Source organism: Podarcis vaucheri, assembly GCF_965113315.1.
Source record: "Podarcis vaucheri genome assembly, chromosome: 2".
NCBI lineage: Eukaryota > Metazoa > Chordata > Lepidosauria > Squamata > Lacertidae > Podarcis > Podarcis vaucheri.
In genome coordinates, this window is record NC_138760.1 from 92,707,517 (window position 1) to 92,728,407 (window position 20,891).

General features: G+C 45.7%; 1 protein-coding gene across 2 annotated transcripts; it reads right to left on the reverse strand.

The window, feature by feature from the left end:
• Positions 1–715: 715 nt before the first annotated feature.
• XPC (XPC complex subunit, DNA damage recognition and repair factor) lies at positions 716–20,581 on the reverse strand. 2 transcript variants are annotated; one of them, XM_082209617.1, is made up of 15 exons: positions 20,382–20,581; positions 19,035–19,174; positions 18,636–18,750; positions 17,432–17,516; positions 15,545–15,702; positions 14,319–14,436; positions 13,352–13,441; positions 10,929–11,882; positions 9,204–9,364; positions 8,532–8,613; positions 7,481–7,615; positions 6,712–6,881; positions 5,382–5,475; positions 4,475–4,564; positions 716–2,296 (listed from the first exon to the last, which is right to left on the reverse strand). In XM_082209617.1, exons 4-15 carry the CDS (start codon positions 17,474–17,476, stop codon positions 2,072–2,074), a joined length of 2,322 nt encoding a protein of 773 aa, XP_082065743.1. In that variant the 5' UTR covers positions 17,477–17,516; positions 18,636–18,750; positions 19,035–19,174; positions 20,382–20,581; the 3' UTR covers positions 716–2,071. The 2 variants fall into 2 exon arrangements, 1 of the variants encoding a protein (XP_082065743.1); XR_014216017.1 differs by lacking the exons at positions 716–2,296; positions 19,035–19,174; positions 20,382–20,581 and adding an exon at positions 2,304–3,602 and having other exon boundaries at positions 4,364–4,564; positions 18,636–18,744.
• Positions 20,582–20,891: the final 310 nt, after the last annotated feature.

Consider the following 20,891-nt stretch of genomic DNA (forward strand, 5'->3'; position numbering starts at 1 on the left):
TTACATAATGTACCCAATCTTGTCAATATTTATCCTTCCCTTCTGCCTTGAATTCTATATTTAGATCATGTTGTCAATACAGTGGTGCCTCGCAAGACGAAAAGAATCCGTTCCGCGAGTCTCTTCGTCTTGCGTTTTTTTCGTCTTGCGAAGCAAGCCCATTAGCGGCTTAGCAGATTAGCGCTATTAGCGGGCTTAGCGGATCAGCTGATAAGCGGCTTAGCGGATCAGCTGATAAGCGGCTTAGCTGATAAGCGGCTTAGCGGATCAGCTGATAAGCGGCTTAGCGGCTTGGGGAAAAGGGGGGGAGGGGAAAACCACAGGAACTCGCAAGACATTTTCGTCTTGCGAAGCAAGCCCATAGGAGATTCGTTTTGCGAAGCACCTCCAAAACGGAAAACCCTTTCGTCTAGCGGGTTTTCCGTCTTGCAAGGCATTCGTCTTGCAGGGCACCACTGTATGGTTCAAGTAGTCAATATGGTTTCCTCCAGCTGTTGCTGGACTTAAGGTTCCATCAGGCCCTGTCAGCATAGTCAACTCCCAAGGATGTTGGGTGTTTTATTCCCAGTAACATCTAGAGAGCCATCACTTAGCAGCTTCTGGGGTACAGAAATCCAGCCTACAGTGAAATGCAGAGAAATGTGAAGCAGGTGTTTGTAGCATGCGGCACCCACCAATAGCCATCTCTGGAAAGAAAGAAGACTCTTGCTTAAAATAATATTAAAGCTTTTATTTTAAACTAAGGATTCAGTACAAAAATATTTTTTCCTGGTTATTTTTAAAGTGCTAAATACTAGTTAAAGGGAGGTTTTTTTAAAAAAAAATGCAAAAAAATTCAGGCCAGTAAAAATGTGTAATTTTTAAAGCTGTGTCAAGTGGTATCATTAACATTTCTTTTGTAGCAAAAAGTGTGTATAAGTGAAAGCACTCTATAGAAGAGGCAAACAAGTCAATGTACAGTGATCCATTAAGTAACAGCAGAATGCAAGCATACATTCTTATATGTCAGTTCTGTTTAGAATGTGCTCACTCACACCATTTCAGACTGGAGCCATCGTAACTTTAGTTCAGTGCTCAAAACAGACATGGCTTATAATGAGGCTTATTTATGATGATGCAGAAGGAAGAGAGACAAAAACTAAATGATTCTTGAGAAGCCCCCCTACCCAAAGCTCCTATAGTACTTTTTTAACTAGCAAAAAGGTTCCCATTTGTGTCTCTTGCACAAGCTCTCTAGAAATAAGTGGGGAAATGTGCAAGAGCACAAGCAATGTTTTTTTCTGACACTCTCCACTTGCTTCTGTTTTTTGTCCTGGCAAATTTCACGGGGGACTGTGCCCAAAATGTGGATGGCCTGCACCTTTTCCTGAAGCCAAAAAATTTTAAACTCTTTACAAGCAAAGGACATCACCACCTTCAAGCCATTGATGACATAGCTACCATGTAAATCGTCTTTCAGACAAACAGAAGGGATGAGGACAGTGAAAGAGACACTGCTAACCGCGGGGAAACCAAGGAATTGCAAAAATGTTCAAGGGGAAACAGCATTCGCAAAGCATCTGATTGATAGCACCTAAGAGAGGTGGGGAACGTGTTGGACTACAACTCCAGCCAGCAAGGCCAGGGGCCAAGGATGATGGGATTTGTAGTCCCAGCTACTTCTGGAGGGTCACAGAATCCCCCACAACTGGTCTAAACCAGCCTGTTTCCCGTAACTCCACAAATACAAAGGAGCAAGGCTCGCTCCTCTGAAGGGAGGGTAATAAAAACATATCTAATTCTAAGCTCTTTTAGCCAACTTGGCACAATCCACATTTGCAACCGCAAATGGAGTAAAATGTGTATTCTATGGCCAAGACTTATAAAGGTTCCTATGAACTCCCTGATTTATTCTCACCAGAAGTATTTTCACACACAATCAAACAATTGCTCTCTTAACATATTGAGTCAAAACTCCAATCTCCATCTTGCAGCAAATAAAAAAATATATTATTTCCTAAATCTGAAGCTATTTACAAGTTGGTCTCTTTATGAAGACTCTTCTTTTCTTTGCCACAGTGGCTGCTTCCAGTTACAGCTTCTCAAATGGGAACAAGTATTTTGCTTCTCCTTTCTTTTCCCTCTTGCTCTTTCTGGTCCTTTTCCCTCCCTCCCTCTCTTGTTCCAGTTGCCGATTTTGGGGCCAAGAAACGTCCACATCCCCAGCTGGTGTCTCTGAGCTTGGCTCTCCGCCTCCTCCATCCTCATCAGAGGAGAACCCGCCTCCTGGAGTCACCATTGCTCCTGCTGCCTCATTCTGGAAGAGAAGCAATTGTTACTAGTAAAAGAATGTATGTACTGCCGTTCATTTTGAGAAGGAACACCAAGATGGTTCACAAACAAGTAAAAGCCAACAAATGGTGGAATGTTAACTGCTGCTGTGAAGAGAACCTCATTTGCAAAGGAGTTTCAACTGGCTGTGCAAAAACATCTAGACCAAATTCCAATGTTCAGATGATGATCTTGGACAATTGCATTGACAAGAAAGTGGAATCACTGAAGTACAAGGCAATACTTTTCAGGATTTTGCCGCTGGCATGACTTCAGGCAAAAAACCCTGAAGGAGAGAAGTGCTCTCGTTATCACTTGTCCCATATCAACCTGCTTCCTTCTGTGGAAGGCTATGCCCTTTCCCACAACAACTAAACCAAAGGAGCCACTGTGCATTTCAGCATCGTTAGAGCAATTAAACACACCCCTAACCCATTCTGAAGTTATTAAAACAGTAAAATCTGTGTATTGGTTGCCAGCTAAGCATGGCTGATTTAAAAACCCCAAAGCCTTAATTGCGTTGGTTTCACAATTCCCACAACTCTTTACGGCAATTTATTCTTACATGTAACATCCCAGAAGGTGGGTGCATGTGTGAAGAAAGGGGTGGGGGGAGCTCAGTTCAGATCTCCCCATTTCTGAAGTTAAGGAAGATTGATTTCCCTTCCCGCCAGCTGTTGTAGAATTAACTTACTGTCACCTGCTTCCTTCTTAAAACTTTACACAGTTTGTGGTGATTTTGGTCAAGTGGCCTTCAGCATCTTGATCTAAGCCACTGCTGAGCCCCATCATCCAAATGGCCTGAAGCAAACTGCAATCCTACTCACTTCTCAGAAATAAGCCACACTTGTGTAGGACTTGCTCCTAAATAAATATGTGCAGGACTGTGGGTGGCGCTGTGGTCTAAACCACTGAGCCTCTTGGGTCTGCTGATCTGAAGGTCAGTGGTTTGAATCCCTGTGACGGGGCGAGCTCCCATTGCTCTGTCCCAGCTCCTGCCAACCTAGCAGTTCGAAAGCACATCGGTGCAAGTAGATAAATAAGTATCGCTGTGGCGGGAAGGTAAATGGCATTTCCGTGTGCTCTGGCTTCCATCGCGGTGTCCCATCGCACCAGAAGTGGTTTAGTCATGCTGGTCATAAGACCCAGAAAGCTGTCTGTGGACAAACGCCAGTTCCCTCGGCCGGAAAAGCGAGATGAGTGCCGCACCCCATATTCGCCTTTGATTGGACTTAACCGTCCAGGGGTCCTTTACCTTTTTTTTACCTACAGGACTGCATACAGACCTGAGTCTATGTATGTATATGTCAGGGTTGCTTCCAGATCCTAGCTCACAGAGGATCACGCCAGCCAGCGATCATTAAATAAAAGTCTTTATTGAGTTACAGTCTCCATTCTCAAGCTGCTGCGCGCAACTCTACGTCTTATGCTTAGATCGGCGAAGCTCCGTCTGAGTCTCCGCCCCTTGTGCACCAACTTAATATCCTAGCCCTGCTCCACCTTTTCCGCCTGACAGTTCTCCTCTGGGTCCCTCTGCCCCCCGGGGTCTCTTCCTTCCGGGATTCTTCTGACGCTGACCCCCCGGACCCTTCTGTCTCCTTGCGCCGGGCTTTAGGACCTGGCTCCCTTTCCGGGCTGCCTACTGCGCCACCTTCCTGTGCATTTGAACTTGGCGCGCGCGCCCAACCTTCCACTTTCCGTCTAACCGTCTCTTCGCTCCCCGATGGAGGTGTGGCCACTCCTGACTCGTGCCCTCCCTCCTGTTGTGAGCTGCCAGCGCTTGATCCCTGGCGCCCTTCCTCATCCCTGCTCTCTGGCGGTGACGCTGGTCCCGATTTCCAACTGCTCCCCTCTGAGTCCCCTCTGGCTCTATCTTCCTGGGGTGTCCCCCTAGTCTCCCCCCTTGCCCTGGCCACTGGTGCTCCTTTTTGTGAATCTTCTGATTCACTGGAAAGACTCGGAGATCTCGGGTCGTCGTCATCACTCATCTTTTCTTCTGCCTCCTCCCCCTCGCTCTCTGTTTCCTCCCTTTCCCTCGCCTCTGCTCCTGAACCCCTGACAGTATACCTTGAATGTAAACTCCCCAAAGTTACTGTTAGGCTGAATAATGTCAGCAGGAACACCCTTATAGCAGTAAAAATACAGACTAAAGTCCTTTTATTACCTTAGTAGAGTAGCGTCTCTTCAGTCTCTCTTTGATCAGAAGCCCTTTTGTCAGCAATTTCCAGTTCCCCAGGACTCTCTTCTCCCGCTTCTGTTTTTTAAAATTCACTCAATCAGAAATCAAAGGATGGACACACACACCAATCCAATTATAGCTGGCCTTACATTCTACAAAAGAATGGCATGTAATTGACAGAACTCCATCTGCTCACAGGGAAGAAAGAGGATATCAAAGGCATTTATACAATCTGTGATATTCGCTGGTTATATTTATCAGTCGCCTCTAGGCAACGTACAATGCAATGTAAAAAAACAACTATTAAAATACAAGCAGAATACAAGCAACTCAAAATAATGCAGCTGATCAGCAAGAGAGAGAAAAATAAGCATCGACACCAATGCAATCATGAAAATGAGAACATCAAATGTAAACTAAGGCTAAGTATCAGATTAAGCAGATGCTAAAATGCAAGTGAGCATTTCATAGTCACTGGCCATGCTCAGTCCTCCTTTAGTTGTTTTGGGGTTCCTACCCTTTAGGTTTCTTTTTAAAGAAATGCTGCAAATTTTGGGATTCCTGCAAGCCCACTGATAACCCACCTCTTGTGCATGGAAGAATTAGTCTTGGCAACATAAGCCCAGGCAGCCACACCTGATTATCAGAAATTGAAGGAATGATTGCATATGCCGAGTGCTCCCTAACAATGACACTAATGGAGAAGTTCAATAGGAACTCCATTTGTGCAATAGATCCTTAAACATCTGTCGTTTCTGGCTATCACCTATCGAGATAGGAGGTGCTATAAGACACTGTGGAAACTATCAGCAGCTATTTAATTAGATCTGTAACGCTACCAATTTCTGGCAGTGTCAGTTCCTGCTGCTCCAACTCTCAGAGTGATTCTCACCTCCTTTTCCTTCTTCTCTCTCTCAGCTTCTTCGTTCTCCCACGCTGCAACAAGCACTTCTTTGTACTCTTCGCAGATCACATAACCTTCGGTGCTGGCGAAGAAAAAGATGACGAGAACTTATCATTTGTGCACTGAGCTGGGGAAGTTTTAAATGATCCTAGGAAGACAAATAGCCAATTGGATGCTGTCTTGAGTGTTGATGATCTCCATTATATCAGCACTTTCAAAGTGACAGGGGGAAATGGTTAGAAAATACCTGGGATCCCGTGAGGGGCTGAAAGGTGAGAAGCAAGAATGATAATAAATAGGAACAGAGGAAGGTGCCGTGTGCTGAGTCAGATCATTAGCTCAGTAACTGGTAGTAGCTCTCCAGGGTCTCATACAAGGGTTTTTCTCCCAGCTCTACCGGGACATGCCAGAAACTGATCCAGGGACCTCCTGCATGCAAATCAAAAACTCCACCACCGAGGTAAAGGTAAAGGACCCATAGCAGTTAAGTCCAGTCTTGAACGACTCTGGGGTTGTGGCTCTCATCTCGCTTTACTGGCCGAGGGAGCCAGCATTTGTCCACAGAGAGTTTTTCCAGGTCATGTGGCCAGCATGACTAAGCCGCTTCTGGTGAACCAGAGCAGCGCACGGAAACACCGTTTACCTTCCCACCGGAGTGGTACCTATTTATCTACTTGCACTCTGACATGCTTTGGAACTGCTAGATTGGCAGGACCAACACCGAGCTATGGAACTTCAAATAAATAAACTTCACTAGTTTCCTCTATGGAAAAGTATTTAATCATTTAGCTCAGTGGCTCCCAAGCAGGGAAGCACTGGAGATGTCCTACCAAACTTTGAAAAGCTGGTCATCACTGGATCAAGTTTGTCAATTTTGTTGAACAAAACAGATTAAACTGGATTTTGAATAAATGTGCTATTGCCTTCCTTAGCGGGTTGTGGAAACTGCTATTCTGAATAAAGTTTTTCATAGGGCAGGGGAGGTGAATTTATGGAGCCAAGGGGACAGTGGCCCAAAAAAGTTCAGGGACCACTGATTTAACTTAAGCCATTTCCTATTGTCTGCATGGCATGGGTTCAAAGACAAAAGACGCAAACACAAAGGAAGGCAGCACAAAGAGAAACAGGTGCTCAGCTCCCCTTGTGCTAAGGACATAGCAAGGTGATAGCTACATTTGAGCCAATGCTACAATTACTGCAGGTAAGCCGTGTAGGATGAAGAGATCCAGGGCATATTCTCCGCTGGCAAACCAGATGTCAAGAACAAGTGATGAAGGCCACCCCAAGCCTGATTAATGTGAATAGTAGTGGGACGTACACTGCGTGTGAGTAGCCACCATGAAAATCAAATCCAGTAACAGCTGGGACACAGTCAATATCCAATTTACGCGCCACTCTATGGAGGTTGGGAAGCTTTAGCTGCACACAGCCTATGGGCAACATGCTGGGTTGGAAGAGATACACATTCCCAAATTCATTCCGGGGAACCTGAAAACAAAACAGGGACAAAGAAAAGGAAGTGGGGAGAGAGGAAGAAAAACACAATTATGTTAATACTTTTATACAGAAATTAGTTCTTGCTAAAGTGCCAAGCACAGGACTAGTACCAATTAAAATGCGAAACAGTAGGTACATCACAAGGGTGAGTGTGTTTTACAAGAACGTGAGCTGTAACGCAAAACTTTCAGTTAAATTATACAACCCAGAAGAGAAAGATTTAGCTTTACCAAAGTACCCACTCAATTTACCTTTATTCTTCATTTTCATTAAAATGTGAAATTCATTTCATTTTGTACAACTTTCCCCCCGCCCCAAACCAGAAGCCTAGAATAGTGCGCAATACAGAGAAAGCCATCATCACAAAGTATTTCACAGCACCATTAAAAATCTAAAAACACAAAAACTGCAGTCTAATATCTACAATGGTTAGGTCTGGATGACTAAATAAGATTAGCAATGAGGGGGGAATCAAATTCTCCCAGGGAGGAAGCTCCAGGGTCTTGGGCCATCTCTGAAAAGGCCTCATCTTGTGCAATCACCACCCGAGCCACTCCCAGGGTGATCATGTGATCTCTCCTCCAGCTTACCCTTCCATCCACGGCAACAGGAGGCTGGTATTCCTCCGTCTGCCAGAGGCCAAACAGCGGCAAGTCCTTTTTGTCTCTGTTTGCCGGTTCTGCCATTCGTGCTTTTCTTGCTTGGTTGGAGTAGCCTATAACCATCTGTGCAAACACAAACACGAGACCAATATTCTCATCTGTTCCCACTTCTTGCCTGTAAAGTTCACAGTGTCAACCTAATCATCCCCCCCTCAAACTGAGGTTTGTGTATGCCCCTGAAGCTCACTCTCTCACTAGAAGGGAGAAGCACCCGCTGTCACTTCTGATGTCACACAGAAGCATGAAAAGAAGATACACAAGCTGCTCGCGAATGCTCTCTGTTTCCTTGCAGCAAACTGCAAGGAAACTGCAGGCCACCACCAAACTGCAAGGCTGCAGAACGGCTGCACTCTATTGATTCATAGCAATGGCAATCCAGAATTCATCTCTCCAGGATCTCTCGAATACAAGTCTTTCCCTACTTTGGGTCGTTTGCAACTAGCTTTTACTCAGAGTTAGACCCATTAAAATTAATGACCATAACCAATGCAGGTCCATTCATTTCAATGGATCTACTCTGAGTAAAAAAAAGAAATCCCCTGTCCTTAGCTTTAATTGGATACAAATGAGATGGGGCTAATAATTACGATGGTTATACGGTAACTCCAGGATTGGAGACAGCATGGCTCTGAAAACAAGTTCCTGGGGAACCAAAGTAAGAGAGAGCCATTGGTTCCCAGGTCTTGTATGTAGGCTTCCCATGGGCTGGCCACTGTGACTGGTTAATAGGCCAGGGATGGGGAATCTTAGGTTTAGACTACAACTTCCATCATCCCTGGCTACAGGCCATGCTAATTGGGGCTAACTGGAATTGTAGTCCAACCATCTTTGGAGGGCGGCAGGTTCTCCATCCTTTGGTTTGATCCAGCAGGCCTGTTCTATTCTTCAGCTCATAAGGGCTTGTGCATGCATCTCTCATTCTGCTACTGAGCTATAGGTGCCCAACTGCAGCCTCGGAGTGGATCTGCTGTCATCTTACCTTATAAGGCACCTCACCAATCCTGACCACTCGAGCTTGCTTCAGCCAGGTGTCTTTGGAGTGCAGCGTATGGATACAGTCTCTGAAAAAGTCCAAATGAACTGTACCCTCAAATATTCTCAATGTGAGCACACACATACATTTTTCTTTTTAAGTATATTGGGCGTTTCTCTGCCAATACAACCCATATTCTGCAACCACTAAAATGGAGTACATTTGCACAGATCAAACAGTTTTGCATGATTTGATTTCTGTGAGTCATGGGAGGGAAAACAAGCTATGTGGGTTATGAAAAGCCCCAACTTCCAACCAACAGATTCCCCCACCCCTGGAGTTCATCAGGAATTGCCTATACACGTGCAACTCCATCAAGTCACAAGGGTGAGAAAATGTGCTTTTTCCTTAAAAAAGAAAGAAAATAAACCAGGGACGCTCAGGAACCTGAATTCAGAACTCAGAAACAAATCTTGGCCAGCAGCTGCCAAGCCAGTCAACTTCTGCTCGGGTCTAATCCTAACCCCTTGTCTGTCTGTGGACCCTGGTTTGTTTTGTTTTTTAAAAAGAAAGGTGAACAAAAGTACTGGCAATGTGAAATCTGATATCTGACCACAGAGCAATGCAGCCACATGAAGTCACATTTCACGCCATACACACCTGGCAGATGACTCTCACCTGGAATACACAGCCTCCCCACGGCAATACCCTAGTATAGCAGCTGTCTCCGGGTAGATGGCTTCGTATTTAAGGAGATGCCTCTTCAAGGCATAAAGCGGGTGGTTCTTGTATTCGCCAATGGCTGTCGGCAGGGGCTGGTCTTGAAGTTTAACTAGAAACTGGGAGACATGACATAAGTGGTTGACTTCAGAGTTTACGCTGCACAAGCAGATTCTTCAATTATTTGGAGGACAAACATAAAGACAGTATCAGGGCCAGCTTTCATAGGATTACTTGATCCAGGGGTCATAAGGGACTCATCCCTGCTCTAACAACACTGACGAAACTTCTGTATCAACCAAACTACGTCCTCCAGATGGAATACTTTTATTAATAGAGTCCGTTCATACACTCAGCTGGGAGTCATCGACTGATGAATGAATACGCAACAGACCCACTAGGGATAAGCAGAAGATCCATGAGATAGTTGTCACAGCGGCCACCAACTTGCACAGGTTTTAAAAAACAAATTCATGGAGGACAAGCTGACTCAATGACTACTAGGCATGACAGCTGTGTACACCTCCCGTATCAGAGGCAGTATCAGTTACTGGGGAACATGAGCCAGAAAGGGCTGTGGCACCTATAGGCTTTCCATCATCTGGTTCATCACTGGGTGAACAGAAAGCTGTTATCCCTCTTGGATGTGAAACTGTTCTTATACACCAGGGTTACCCAAACTTGGGTCTCCAGGTGCTTTTTAAAGACTATATCTCCCATCATCCCTAGCTAGCAGGACCAGTGACCAAGGACGATGGGAATTGTAGTCCAAAAATACCCCCAAAACTGCTGGAGATCCAAGTTTGGGAAACCCTGTTACAGTGGAACCTCGTGTTACGGATGAGATCCATTCCAGAGGCCCATCCATAACACAGAACTGACGCAAGCTGAAGTGCTGTGTCTGCGCACATGTGTAGCGTGATTTAGTGCTTCTGTGCATGCGCGAGCAGCAAAACCCAGAAGTAACCAGTTACGGTACTTCCGAGTCGCCGCGGGATGCAACACGAAAACACGTAACCTGAAGCGGACACAACATGAGGAATGACTGTATACACAAAACAATTTAAAGTGCTTTCGCTGTTAAATTGCTTTGTGATGTCTTATAGGAAGCAGTTCATAAATGGAAAGAAATCAATGGAATTATAAATAATGCTGGACTCGAAGAGGCTTTTGCTCTGACCCAGCAGGGCTCTTCTGATACCCTTTGTTTGTGAGAGCCGGCTCTCAGGCGCTCTTCAAGCAAGCAGAGAATTCCAGAAGCCCTGCTGCAAGCACAAGCGGAAGGGGCTTTGTTAGAGGAGTCTCACCCTAAACGACTGTCTGCTCATTAAGACAGCTGAAATCATCACATACCCTGCCATGGCTCTAGATTGCTATGACCAGCCTAGGCCTAAAATCCTGTTCGCACCCTCACATTGCTGAATTACATTGGTACTAGCTTGATAACCCTGCCACACCTGTATCCTCCGTTTCCTCCTCCCTCCTCCCCAAGGCCAAGCTGGTGCCATTTAATGAAACCCAAAGGCGCTTGACTCATAGACTCATCTTCCCACGTATTTCTACACCCACCATGTTTACACAGACCAGGTATCAGAAGTAGCAAGAGAGGGTGGAGGACCTCTTAGTCAACCAGGACATAGTTTTGTTCATGGAGGAGGAAACCCGCCAGCTCCCTTCCGTTACCTCCCTTTCTTCCTTTTTCTCTCGTTCCACAAAAGGGCTTCTGTACGGTTCCAAGGTGTCCTCCCACCACTCGGCATCCACGCGGCACTTCCTCGTTGACGTCATCCACGCCGGGTCGTATCTTTGTGTCACGTCCTTGACGCACCCGTCGTTATCAATGCCGATGATGTAGCACACGGGCTTGGTGGCGTGTCTGAAGCACAGCAGAGGTTGCCCAACGGTGCCGTGGACACAGTCCACGCTGACCCACTTGTCCTCCCGTTCGAGAAAAACCTCCAGCCACTGGTCAGTGCCTCTCTGTTTACCTGGTCCCACATCGCCTCCTTCATCCTCATCGCTAGAAATTATTTTGTTCCTTTTCTTTGAGGGGTTTGAAGAGCCTGCGGTAGCCGCTTTCCCCAGCGAACTCTCAACCGTCTGAGAGTTCTTGGGTACATTCAGAACTGCAGGCCCAGACTTCCGTCTGTTGTTAAGAGCTGCTTTTGCTTTCGGGGTCCCTAGTGATGACCTCTGTTTCCTCTTGGGAGTTTCAAAGTCCTCATCAGAGATGCTACTTTCATCCTCGTCTTCCTCTGAAGCATGGAATTCAGAACCCCTGCCGTCGTCGCTTCCGCTCTCCTCTTTATATGACACTTTTGAGGCCACTTTTCGTAGGCGGTCGTTTTTGGTCCTCCCCATCCCTCCCCTTTCCCTCAGGTTGCTCACACCAGGTTCCTTTTCTTCCTCAGCACTCCTGAGTGCAGTAGGTTTATTTACTGTCCTTTTGGCTCCTGTTGGGGATGATTTCCTGTCAGCTCCCTGGCTCCCTGACAGGACCTTCTCTTGGCCTGCCTCTAGCTTGACCTTACCAGGCCCTGCACATTTTTTCGAGGCACGTTTAGGCTTTTTGGCAGAGCCACCTGATTCCTCGGAAACTGCACTGAGAGAACGCTTCTTGGAGGAGCTGGTCTTTCCCTGGGGGGGGGGATGAAAGAAGAGGACGATGGGCCATCAAAAGACAAGGCAGGTGAGACAAACACTCTGCAGTGATCCAATAGTTTTGGTCTCAATATGTTAGTTGGTAAAAGAGAGCTGTTGGTAAAAGAGACCTGTAGAATTTGCCCTATGGAAGAGATGAGCCCACAGCCCTACATAGTCTACTATGGAGATACTAAGGTGTAGATTTTGCCATGTACCTTACTGGAGACAGTTCTGAGCAAATATATGTGTGTACAGAGGCACCTCCTCTGTTCAACAGGCCTCTTACTTATTCACTATGCTCATTTCCTACCTTTCCTGCAATGAACTCAAGGTAGCATGCCTGGGCCTTCTCCCACCTTTTATCCACAGAACAACTGTCTGAGGCAGGTTAAGCTGAGGGCTGGTTGAGCTTCATGGCTGCATGGGGATTCGAACCCAAGTCTCCCAAATCCTAGTCAGACACTCTAACCACTACACCACACTGGGTCTCTTGTGGGCAAGCTCGTAACATCATGATCTCTATTCTGTTTGAGGAGCATACACAGAGCAAACACATAAACTAGACCTGCATTTCCAGAATGTGTTTTTGTACTACAGTGGTACCTTGCTTCTCAAACTTAATCCATTTCGGAAATCCTTTCCAAAACCAAAGCATTCCAAAACCAAAGCGCGTTTTCCCATAGAAAGTAATGTAAAATGGATTAATCCATTCCAGACTTTTAAAAACAACCCCTAAAACAGTAATTTAACATGAATTTTACTATCAAACGAGACCATTGATTCATAAAATGAAAGCAATAAACAACGTACTGCAGTCACAGAATCAATCAATCAGTAGCTGAACTGGGTTCCACATAGTCACAAAAGCAAAACAAAAAGAGTCGCAAAAACAAAAACGCAAAATAAATAGCAAAAACAGACAGACCTCAGCGTAACACTCAAAATGGAAATGTGGCACTCAAAACAGAGCATGTTTGGCTTCCGAAAAAAAGTTCGCAAACCGGAACACTTACTTCTGGGTTTGCAGTGTTTGGGTTCCAAGTTGTTTGAGTGCCAAGGCGTTTGAGAACCAAGGTACCACTGTACTTCCAACATGCTGTGAGGGAGATAAACAAGTGATCTTAAAAGTGAACACTCTGATGTTTGCACCTCTTGTCCATTCAACAGTTACGCTAATTAGCATAGGAAAAAGTCATATTGTGCAAGTATTTCAGCTCCCTGGAATGCTTGCGTTAACCCAGGCTTCCTCAACCTCGGCCCTCCAGCTGTTTTTGGCCTACAACTCCCATGATCCCTAGCTAGCAGGACCAGTGGTCAGGGATGATGGGAATTGTAGTCTCAAATCATCTGGATGGCCGAGGTTGAGGAAGCCTGGGTTAACCCATTTATTTGAGAACTGCTGCTTTACAGAGTCATCCTATGCATGTTTGTCTCACTGAGAGCCCTCCTGGAAACACACCAACCTTTCCCGCCGACACTTTCAGAGGAATGGGCTGCAGAGACAACACAAGGCGGCAAAGTAGCTGCAACGCTCGCAGAATGAGTAAAAATATCTATTTGAAAAAATTAAAAATGTTATTGTTCGTTAGTTTGGATTTGGAGTTATGTGAATGGAGGTTTTCCCTCCCTCCCACCCACCCTCCACCCCACTTTGTTTTTAACCAGAGGATTTTAACCCACAGGACTTTGTAACAAATTTCTAGTCTAAAAGTGATCCAGAACAGCCTTTCCCCACAGCAGATTGGCATACTGGAGACTTTGAACTCCTCTCCATGTACTGTGAGGGTTGCCAAAGCCCCCTATGCCCATTGGGGGTCGGCGTAGCTTCTCTACCAATGTACCCTGAGTGGTAAGCTAACTAGGAAAGCAGAGGGCTCTCCGCATATGCCAATGAATGATGGAGGAAGTAACAGGTTGCACATTTCTTGTTTTTACTCGAGTATTTGTGTATCAATCACAAAGCAGTTTCCAAAACCACAACCGCAAAATTTAACAATGCCCATATAAATGACAACATTGGAAAAAAATGCAGCAAATCATCCTGTAATATCAAAGCATCGTGAAATTTACATAATTGGTTAGCGTTAAAACGTAAAAATCCACAGATCTGCACAGCTAACCAGATCCATCACAAGCCTGGGTGAATAAATAAGAGTGTATCTTGAGGGTGATGGAAGCTCGTCAAACATGGAGGTACCCATTCCACTAAGGGGAGGGACTCCCCTCTACTTTGTGGGGGCGGGGGATATATGCATTCACAAATTCCTCTCCCAACCCTACCTGGAGACTGAACTTTGGAGCATCTGCATGCAAGAAAGCTACTACAAAGTTGCATCCCTTTTCCAAGGGGCCACTGATTGGCTTCACGCTCCCCCCAGCACAGTTACTAGGAGAGCAGTCTGACGTGCCCCAAAACGCCTTGTCACTTACATGAACCAATTCCTCCTCATCTCGTGCAGCATACACAGCAAAACGCCTCTCTAGGGTGGACTGCCAACTTTCTTCGCTATCAGAGAGCTCCCCATTGACAGTGAATGTCGCAACAAACCTTGAAGAAGGAAACATATTTTTTCTACTTGCCTGGCTAATAACGCCTTAATAGCTCACCCCCACAAACAACCTTCAAGTCTCTGAAGGGCTGTCACACCCGGAAAGTGAAGAAGGCAGGATCAGGACCAATGGATGGACATCGCAGGGACTCCCTGGTCCTGAATGGGATAACTGTGCTCCTGAAGGACCAAGTGTGCAGCCTGGGAGTCATTCTGGATTCACAGCTGTCCATGGAGGCGCAGGTCAAGTCTGTCTCCAGGGCAGCTGTTTATCAGCTCTATCTGGTATGCAGGCTGAGACCCTACCTGCCTGCAGACTGTCTGGCTATCTCCCGCTTGGACTACTGCAATGCGCTCTACGTGGGGCTACCTTTGAAGGTGACCTGGAAACTACAATTAATCCAGAATGTGGCAGCTAGAATGGTGACTGGGAGTGGCTGCCGAGACCATATAACACCGGTCCTCAAAGACCTACATTGGATCCCAGCCTGTTTCTGAGTACAATGCAAAGTGTTGGTGCTGACCTTTAAAGCCCTAAACGGTCTCGGCCCTGTATACCCGAAGGAGCGTCTCCACCCCCATCGTTCAGCCTGGACACTGAGGTCCAGCGCCGAGGGTCTTCTGGTGGTTCCCTCCCTCCAGGAAGTGAGATTACAGGGAACCAGGCAGAGGGCCTTTTCAGTAGTGGCGCCTGTCCTGTGGAACACCCTCCCAGCAGATGTCAAGGAAATAAACTACTTTCTGACTTTTAGAAGACATCTGAAGGCAGCCCTGTTTAGGGGAATTTTTAATGTTCAATGTTTTATTGTGTTTTTAATATTCTGTTGGGAGCCGCCCAGAGTGCCTGGGGAAACCCAGCCAGATGAGTGAAGTATAAATTATTATTATTATTACTAATGGTAAGAGACTTGGGTGGTGGTGACTTGGGTGATTTACACAGAGGCGGACAACCATGTGTCAGGACTGCTGTAACTGCAGCTGACATGAGTACAAGGGGTTGGGATGGATGTCCTTCAGGGACCCTTCCCATTCTATATCACATGTAAAAGCACAACGCCATCAAAACAAAACAAAACAAACCTGGATTAAGAGAGAGAAGCCCCTTACCACTTCACAAGATTTGATAGGAATAGGCGGTCTACGCGGCCCGCAGGCACTTTAGTAAAATGAGAGGGGATGATAGAGAGGCCGATCGCCTGGAGGTCCGGCTGAGAGCAGATCCTGTTTCTATGGAAGCCATTGGCTAGCAGGCACAGCAGGTGGACCTGTTGGGAGAAGGAAGCAGCTCCCAGGAGAGAGAAGTGGCAACGGATAGTCATGCTACATAAGGCTCCCTGGTTTTGTTTCCATGCCTCAAAAGACAGGCCCAGCACTAACCTAATACGTCCAAGTCTGCCACTAGGGAGCCAGGAAAGGTTATCGGCAGCAGACTGCGTGAGGAAGCACCTCTCTGTGAGTAACTCTGAACATGGGAGGAGAGGCCGTTTCCTCCGAGATCTGCTATGGCCAAGAAATTCAGGAGCGGCCTGCCAGTTTGGAATGTTTGAAGAGTGGAAGTGGGGAGAGAGACTTATAAAGAACGCACACCCTCCATCCCAACCCAAATGTCTCTGGCACCTTCTGCCAGGAGACAGAAGCTTCCAGAAGCATCAGCTGCCTGGGTGAGGAAGCCTTGCCCAGTGAGGGCAACATCTTGGTCATCTCTTTTACTGTATTTTGAATATAATGTCAGCTGGCCTAGAGAACGTCAGTTACTAGTGGGGCTCACATATTTAAAATAAGTTGTTGTTTTTTGTTTGTTTTTTAAGCGCCCACATTTGAGCATTGCTAGGGTTACCTTCACTTTTCGAGGGCAGAAAACGGGCTTTGGGACTTTTCTGTGACCAGTTGTCCTTTTCAGATCCGGAACACACCTTTAATCCAAACATGCATCCAGGGACCCATTTCTTCATCTTTTCAGCCTGTTTGTGTGGTGGTGGTAGTGCTGCTGTTTCAATCCACTTTAGATCAGGCTGCAACCTGGTAGCGAGTCCTGATGCACCAGTTGGACTAATGCCCCAGACATGGAGCAACCTCATGGCTGAGGCCAGAAGAAGTTCTTCCATCTCTGCCTTGTATAAGATTTACAAACCCCATCTGCCTCGTCTGGTGTCTGCTTGCTAAATTTATCAGCAGCCTGTGGTTTCTTTTCTTTTTTATGTGACTGCACCTGGTATAGTTTTTTAAAAAACTGTTCAGCTTATGGTTCAAATGCGCTCATTTGCATTTAGGTTGTGGTTTTTAAATATGTATCTGTTGTTTGCATGCTACTTTGGGTGAAGGAAAATCTGCACAGAACCATTTTTAAACAAACATAAATAGGAAAGTTTAAGCCCAGTCAGACGACAGCTGTATCAAGATTTCAACCACTGTATATAAAGGGGAAATTGGTTCTTTGAGCAACATTGGCTGTATTCATATGTCGTAGTAAACCATAGTTAATAGTGTACAGTGATTGCGGAGATCACTCTTGACTTTGCTTCTCTACAGTAACAAACCCTGATCCCGGCTTAGTGTTATATCCAAACTGGGGTTGTGGTTTGACTTCACATTGTGGGTTGTTTGGAGTAAAACTATCCACAATTCTTGGTTCAGATGTAACATTAAACCAGGGGCTGACATTTGTTGCTCCTGCCTGGGAAGCAGGGAAACAGCAAAGCAGAAGCCAACTGTATGTTCATGGTAAACCATGAACTATGGTTTATCGTGATGCACAAGCCTATTTGCTGTATTCTAAACCAACTACATCCCTGCTCTCCTAGAATGACTTGGGGTGTCAATATTGCTCCTGTCCTTGTAACAACACGCTGAATTACTATTTGGAAATACTAACGTGCCAGGATTCCCAATAAACTCTTCTGCCAAGTGCCAGAACAAGGTAACAGAATGGAAGGAGAACTCTTGAGCCCTGCAGTGTCTGCCTCCTTCCAACACATTACTATTCAGGCGTATTACCTTGTGTGTGTCTTCATAAACTCCCTTGTTGAAGCGCTTCATCATTCTCCGCAGATATGTCTCAAACTCGACCTGCCTTTTCTCTCTGCAAGATGACCAAAACAAACCAAAGGGTGAGTGCCATGCAGTGATGTTCTCAAGGCCTAACTTTCCAGCTTCTGAGCAGGAACCTGAAGCCAGAAAACAAAGCAGCGCATTCATATGCTACTGTGTGCATGAGGCTACATACACTATAGTTCTGTTGAGGGATTCTACCTGAACAGGAAATTTCCCCTCGTGGAGGAGAAACGGGGTGCTGCCTGCTAGTCCTGTCACTCCTACCTTCTCTGTTCCTGACCTTCTGTTGAGTGGGGAAGGTTCAAAGGGGGATTTTACTTGCATTTGCTTGAGTGCGAGTAGAACTCTCCATGCAATTGGGGACACTGACAAAGGGAAGGCCAGGGAATGGAGTGGGCAGGGGCTGTCAGGAGAAGCTTCATGTCTCCTGCATGCTATGCTATTTCCTGCTCAGGCATAACTGGGTTTGTGTGTGCTACTGGTTGTGTGAATTTATTTCCTGTATTTATATTCTGCCTTTCTAACCAATTTAGGCTGCCAAACCAATATAACAGAACAGCCTATTACGTTTTTAATTCTTATTTTCTTGTAAGCACTGTAAAAAGAAGTGGATTTAGCTGCCCAACACACACACACACAAACCACAAACAAAATGCCAACCAAGAGCTACCAAAAGCTTAGGCAAGCAGAAACGTTTTTACTTCACATCCAAAAGGCACCTGATGAAGATAGCTTAAGGGTGAGAACAATTTCTGCTTGCGCAACGTAACATCTCCTGCAACCCCTGAATTCCCCCTGCCCCCCAAAATCTGCCCTGGACTTTCCCCCAACCCATCAGAATAGATCTGAGGATGAAGTCGGGGGGGGGGGCGAGGGGAGAAGAGGGAGTGGAAGCTGTGTTGCATGTGCCGAAGTCATTCGGCTCGCACAATGACTTTGCTGAATTCACCCCTAAAGTCCTGGTGCCACAGTGGAAAAGGCCCTGCCACCCACCCAAGTTCCGGAGATGGAAATGTCTTAAGCAAGGCCCTCAGTAGAAGAAGGTCTTCAATCAGGCAGCCTTTTTTCATTCCAGTGGTGCAGGAACTCCAGAGGGCAAATCAGCCACAAAGGCCTGCTAATACCAAACTCACAGGCCTCAACTTACCTTCTCTCTCTTTTCTTCGCCTGCTCGGGTGTCTCAATTTCTATCTCAACTGTTTTGTTGGGCAACGCCGGGGCAGGAAGTTCTTTGAGTATCTCTATCTCAGGTTGATGAAGTTCTGGAAGCAAACATCCCTGTCTAATTAGTGTGTCTCCAATAATGTCCAGTAAGATGACGAGCAGTTAAATTCTAACTCAGGGCTGCTTCTGAAACTTCTCAACACTGGAGCTTAAGCAACATGCAGGGTAGGGAAGTCTGGGAGGATACTGTGACAGGGGAGCAAAATTCAGCTTTGATAAAACTTGGGTGACTTTGGCATGACAATAATGTGTCCAAATAATGATAAACCAAAATAACCAAGGGAACCAAGATTTACACAGCAATTTTAAAAAAATGTATTACCTTCCACATCTTCCCACTCATCCTCACTTTCATCATCTTCATCATCATCATCACCTTCTTCTTCATCTCTCTTTCTCTTTGTGACGGGAGATTCTTTTTTTGTGTTTGTTTCCTTCTTTAGAGGAGTGTTCTGCAGACCACTAGGATGTGGGGAAAGAAACAACCACAGAGTTGAAGGGGACTTCAAAGGTTATTAGTCCAAGCCCTTCCAATGAAGAAAACCCATTGTCAGACAGCTCCAGGAATTTCTTCTGAACATTAGCTAGTTGAAGGAAAAACAACCCGCATAGTTAAGTGAGCACCTGAAACCGACTTCCTAGAGAATGTGTATCTGATGGCCCCAGAAAACTGTATTTCTCTTCCTCTCTCACACACATGCTCCAGGTTCATGTAGATTCGCTCAAATTTAATGGGGAAAACAAGGCAAAATTCCTCACCCCCACCCCAGTACATGACAGAAGTTTAAGCCTTGACTCTTTACAAGGCTTCTTTCACAGCAGAAGTGGTTAACTCTTGATGAGCAGTATCAGGAGAACCACACAACTCCCATCATCTCTTGGCACCAACTTTACTGGCTAGGGCTGTTAGGAGCTGGAGTCCAAGGGAGGCTGCACACATGAGCCAACCTCACCTTGCAGGAAGATCCCTGCACCTATTCACCTTCCCACTGAAATTTACACAGCGTATTCAAAGATACAAAACTGTCCACAGTAATATAGCATTCCAACGCTATGTGCGTCTTCGTCAATATGAACAATACAGTCGTACCTTGGTTGTTGAAAGCCTTGGTAATCTGACGTTTTAGCTCCCAAACGCAGCAAACCCAGAAGTGGCTTGTTCCGGTTTGCAAACGTTCTTTGGAACCCCAACATCCGACGGGGCTTCCACGGTTTCCGATTGGCTGCAGGAGCTTCCTGCAGCCAATCAGAAGCCGCGCTTTGGTTTCTGAACGTTTTGGCATTCGAATGGATTTCAGAAACGGATTTGGTTCGACTTCCAAGGTAGGAAAGAGATCAGATGCATCTACTCTTTAGCATCTCATCCACAAGTCTGTTAAGGTGAAATACCAGGACTGAGAGAGGATTAATTCACATTGTGGTGGTTTGGATGTAAGTCTAGTAGTTTAATTTTACATATAAATAAATACGTGCACACCCAAACAAAGACCAAACATTTTACCCATGCATCAGCATCAGGTTTTCTATGGATTCAGGGGACAAGGCTAAGAGGAAGCACCAAAAAGAAGTCAATTGTATCATTACCCTAAGGATGACATGAGCGGATGTTCGGATTCAGGAAATAAACAAACAAATAAGCTCTCAATGAAAACCCTAAGCATTGAGTTACCTGCATTTTACCCTTTTTTTACAGGACCCTTTACTTTCTACCACTTTATTCTTTTCCTCCTTCACTTTGGGCTTTGGTCCTTTCTGATTCGAATTTCTGCAGGGTGGCTGAACGATATCCCTCTCCTGTTCCTTTTCCTTCTTTTTTCCAGAAGCTGTTTTGGGCAACCTTTTCTTCTGACTGGGTTTTTCCTCTTCAAAATCATATGTATGGAAAGAAAATGTGACGAAGGTCAAAAACTGTTAGGGTGGGGGATGGGAATGCAAGCTTAATCCGAATTAAACACCCAAACTGGCTCCAATAGTCTTTTCCATAAACCTTTATAATTTCTTCCTCCCTATTAGATCTTGAATCAACACTACTGTGACGCACCATGAACCCAAAGTTTAAACCTGTTGTTATCATTTTGCTGCTGCTATTTCTACTTTGTTATACAACAACATGGGACAGCTGAATATTTCTGCGTTGCAGGGGGATGGACTGAATGATCCTTGGGATCCCTTCTAATTC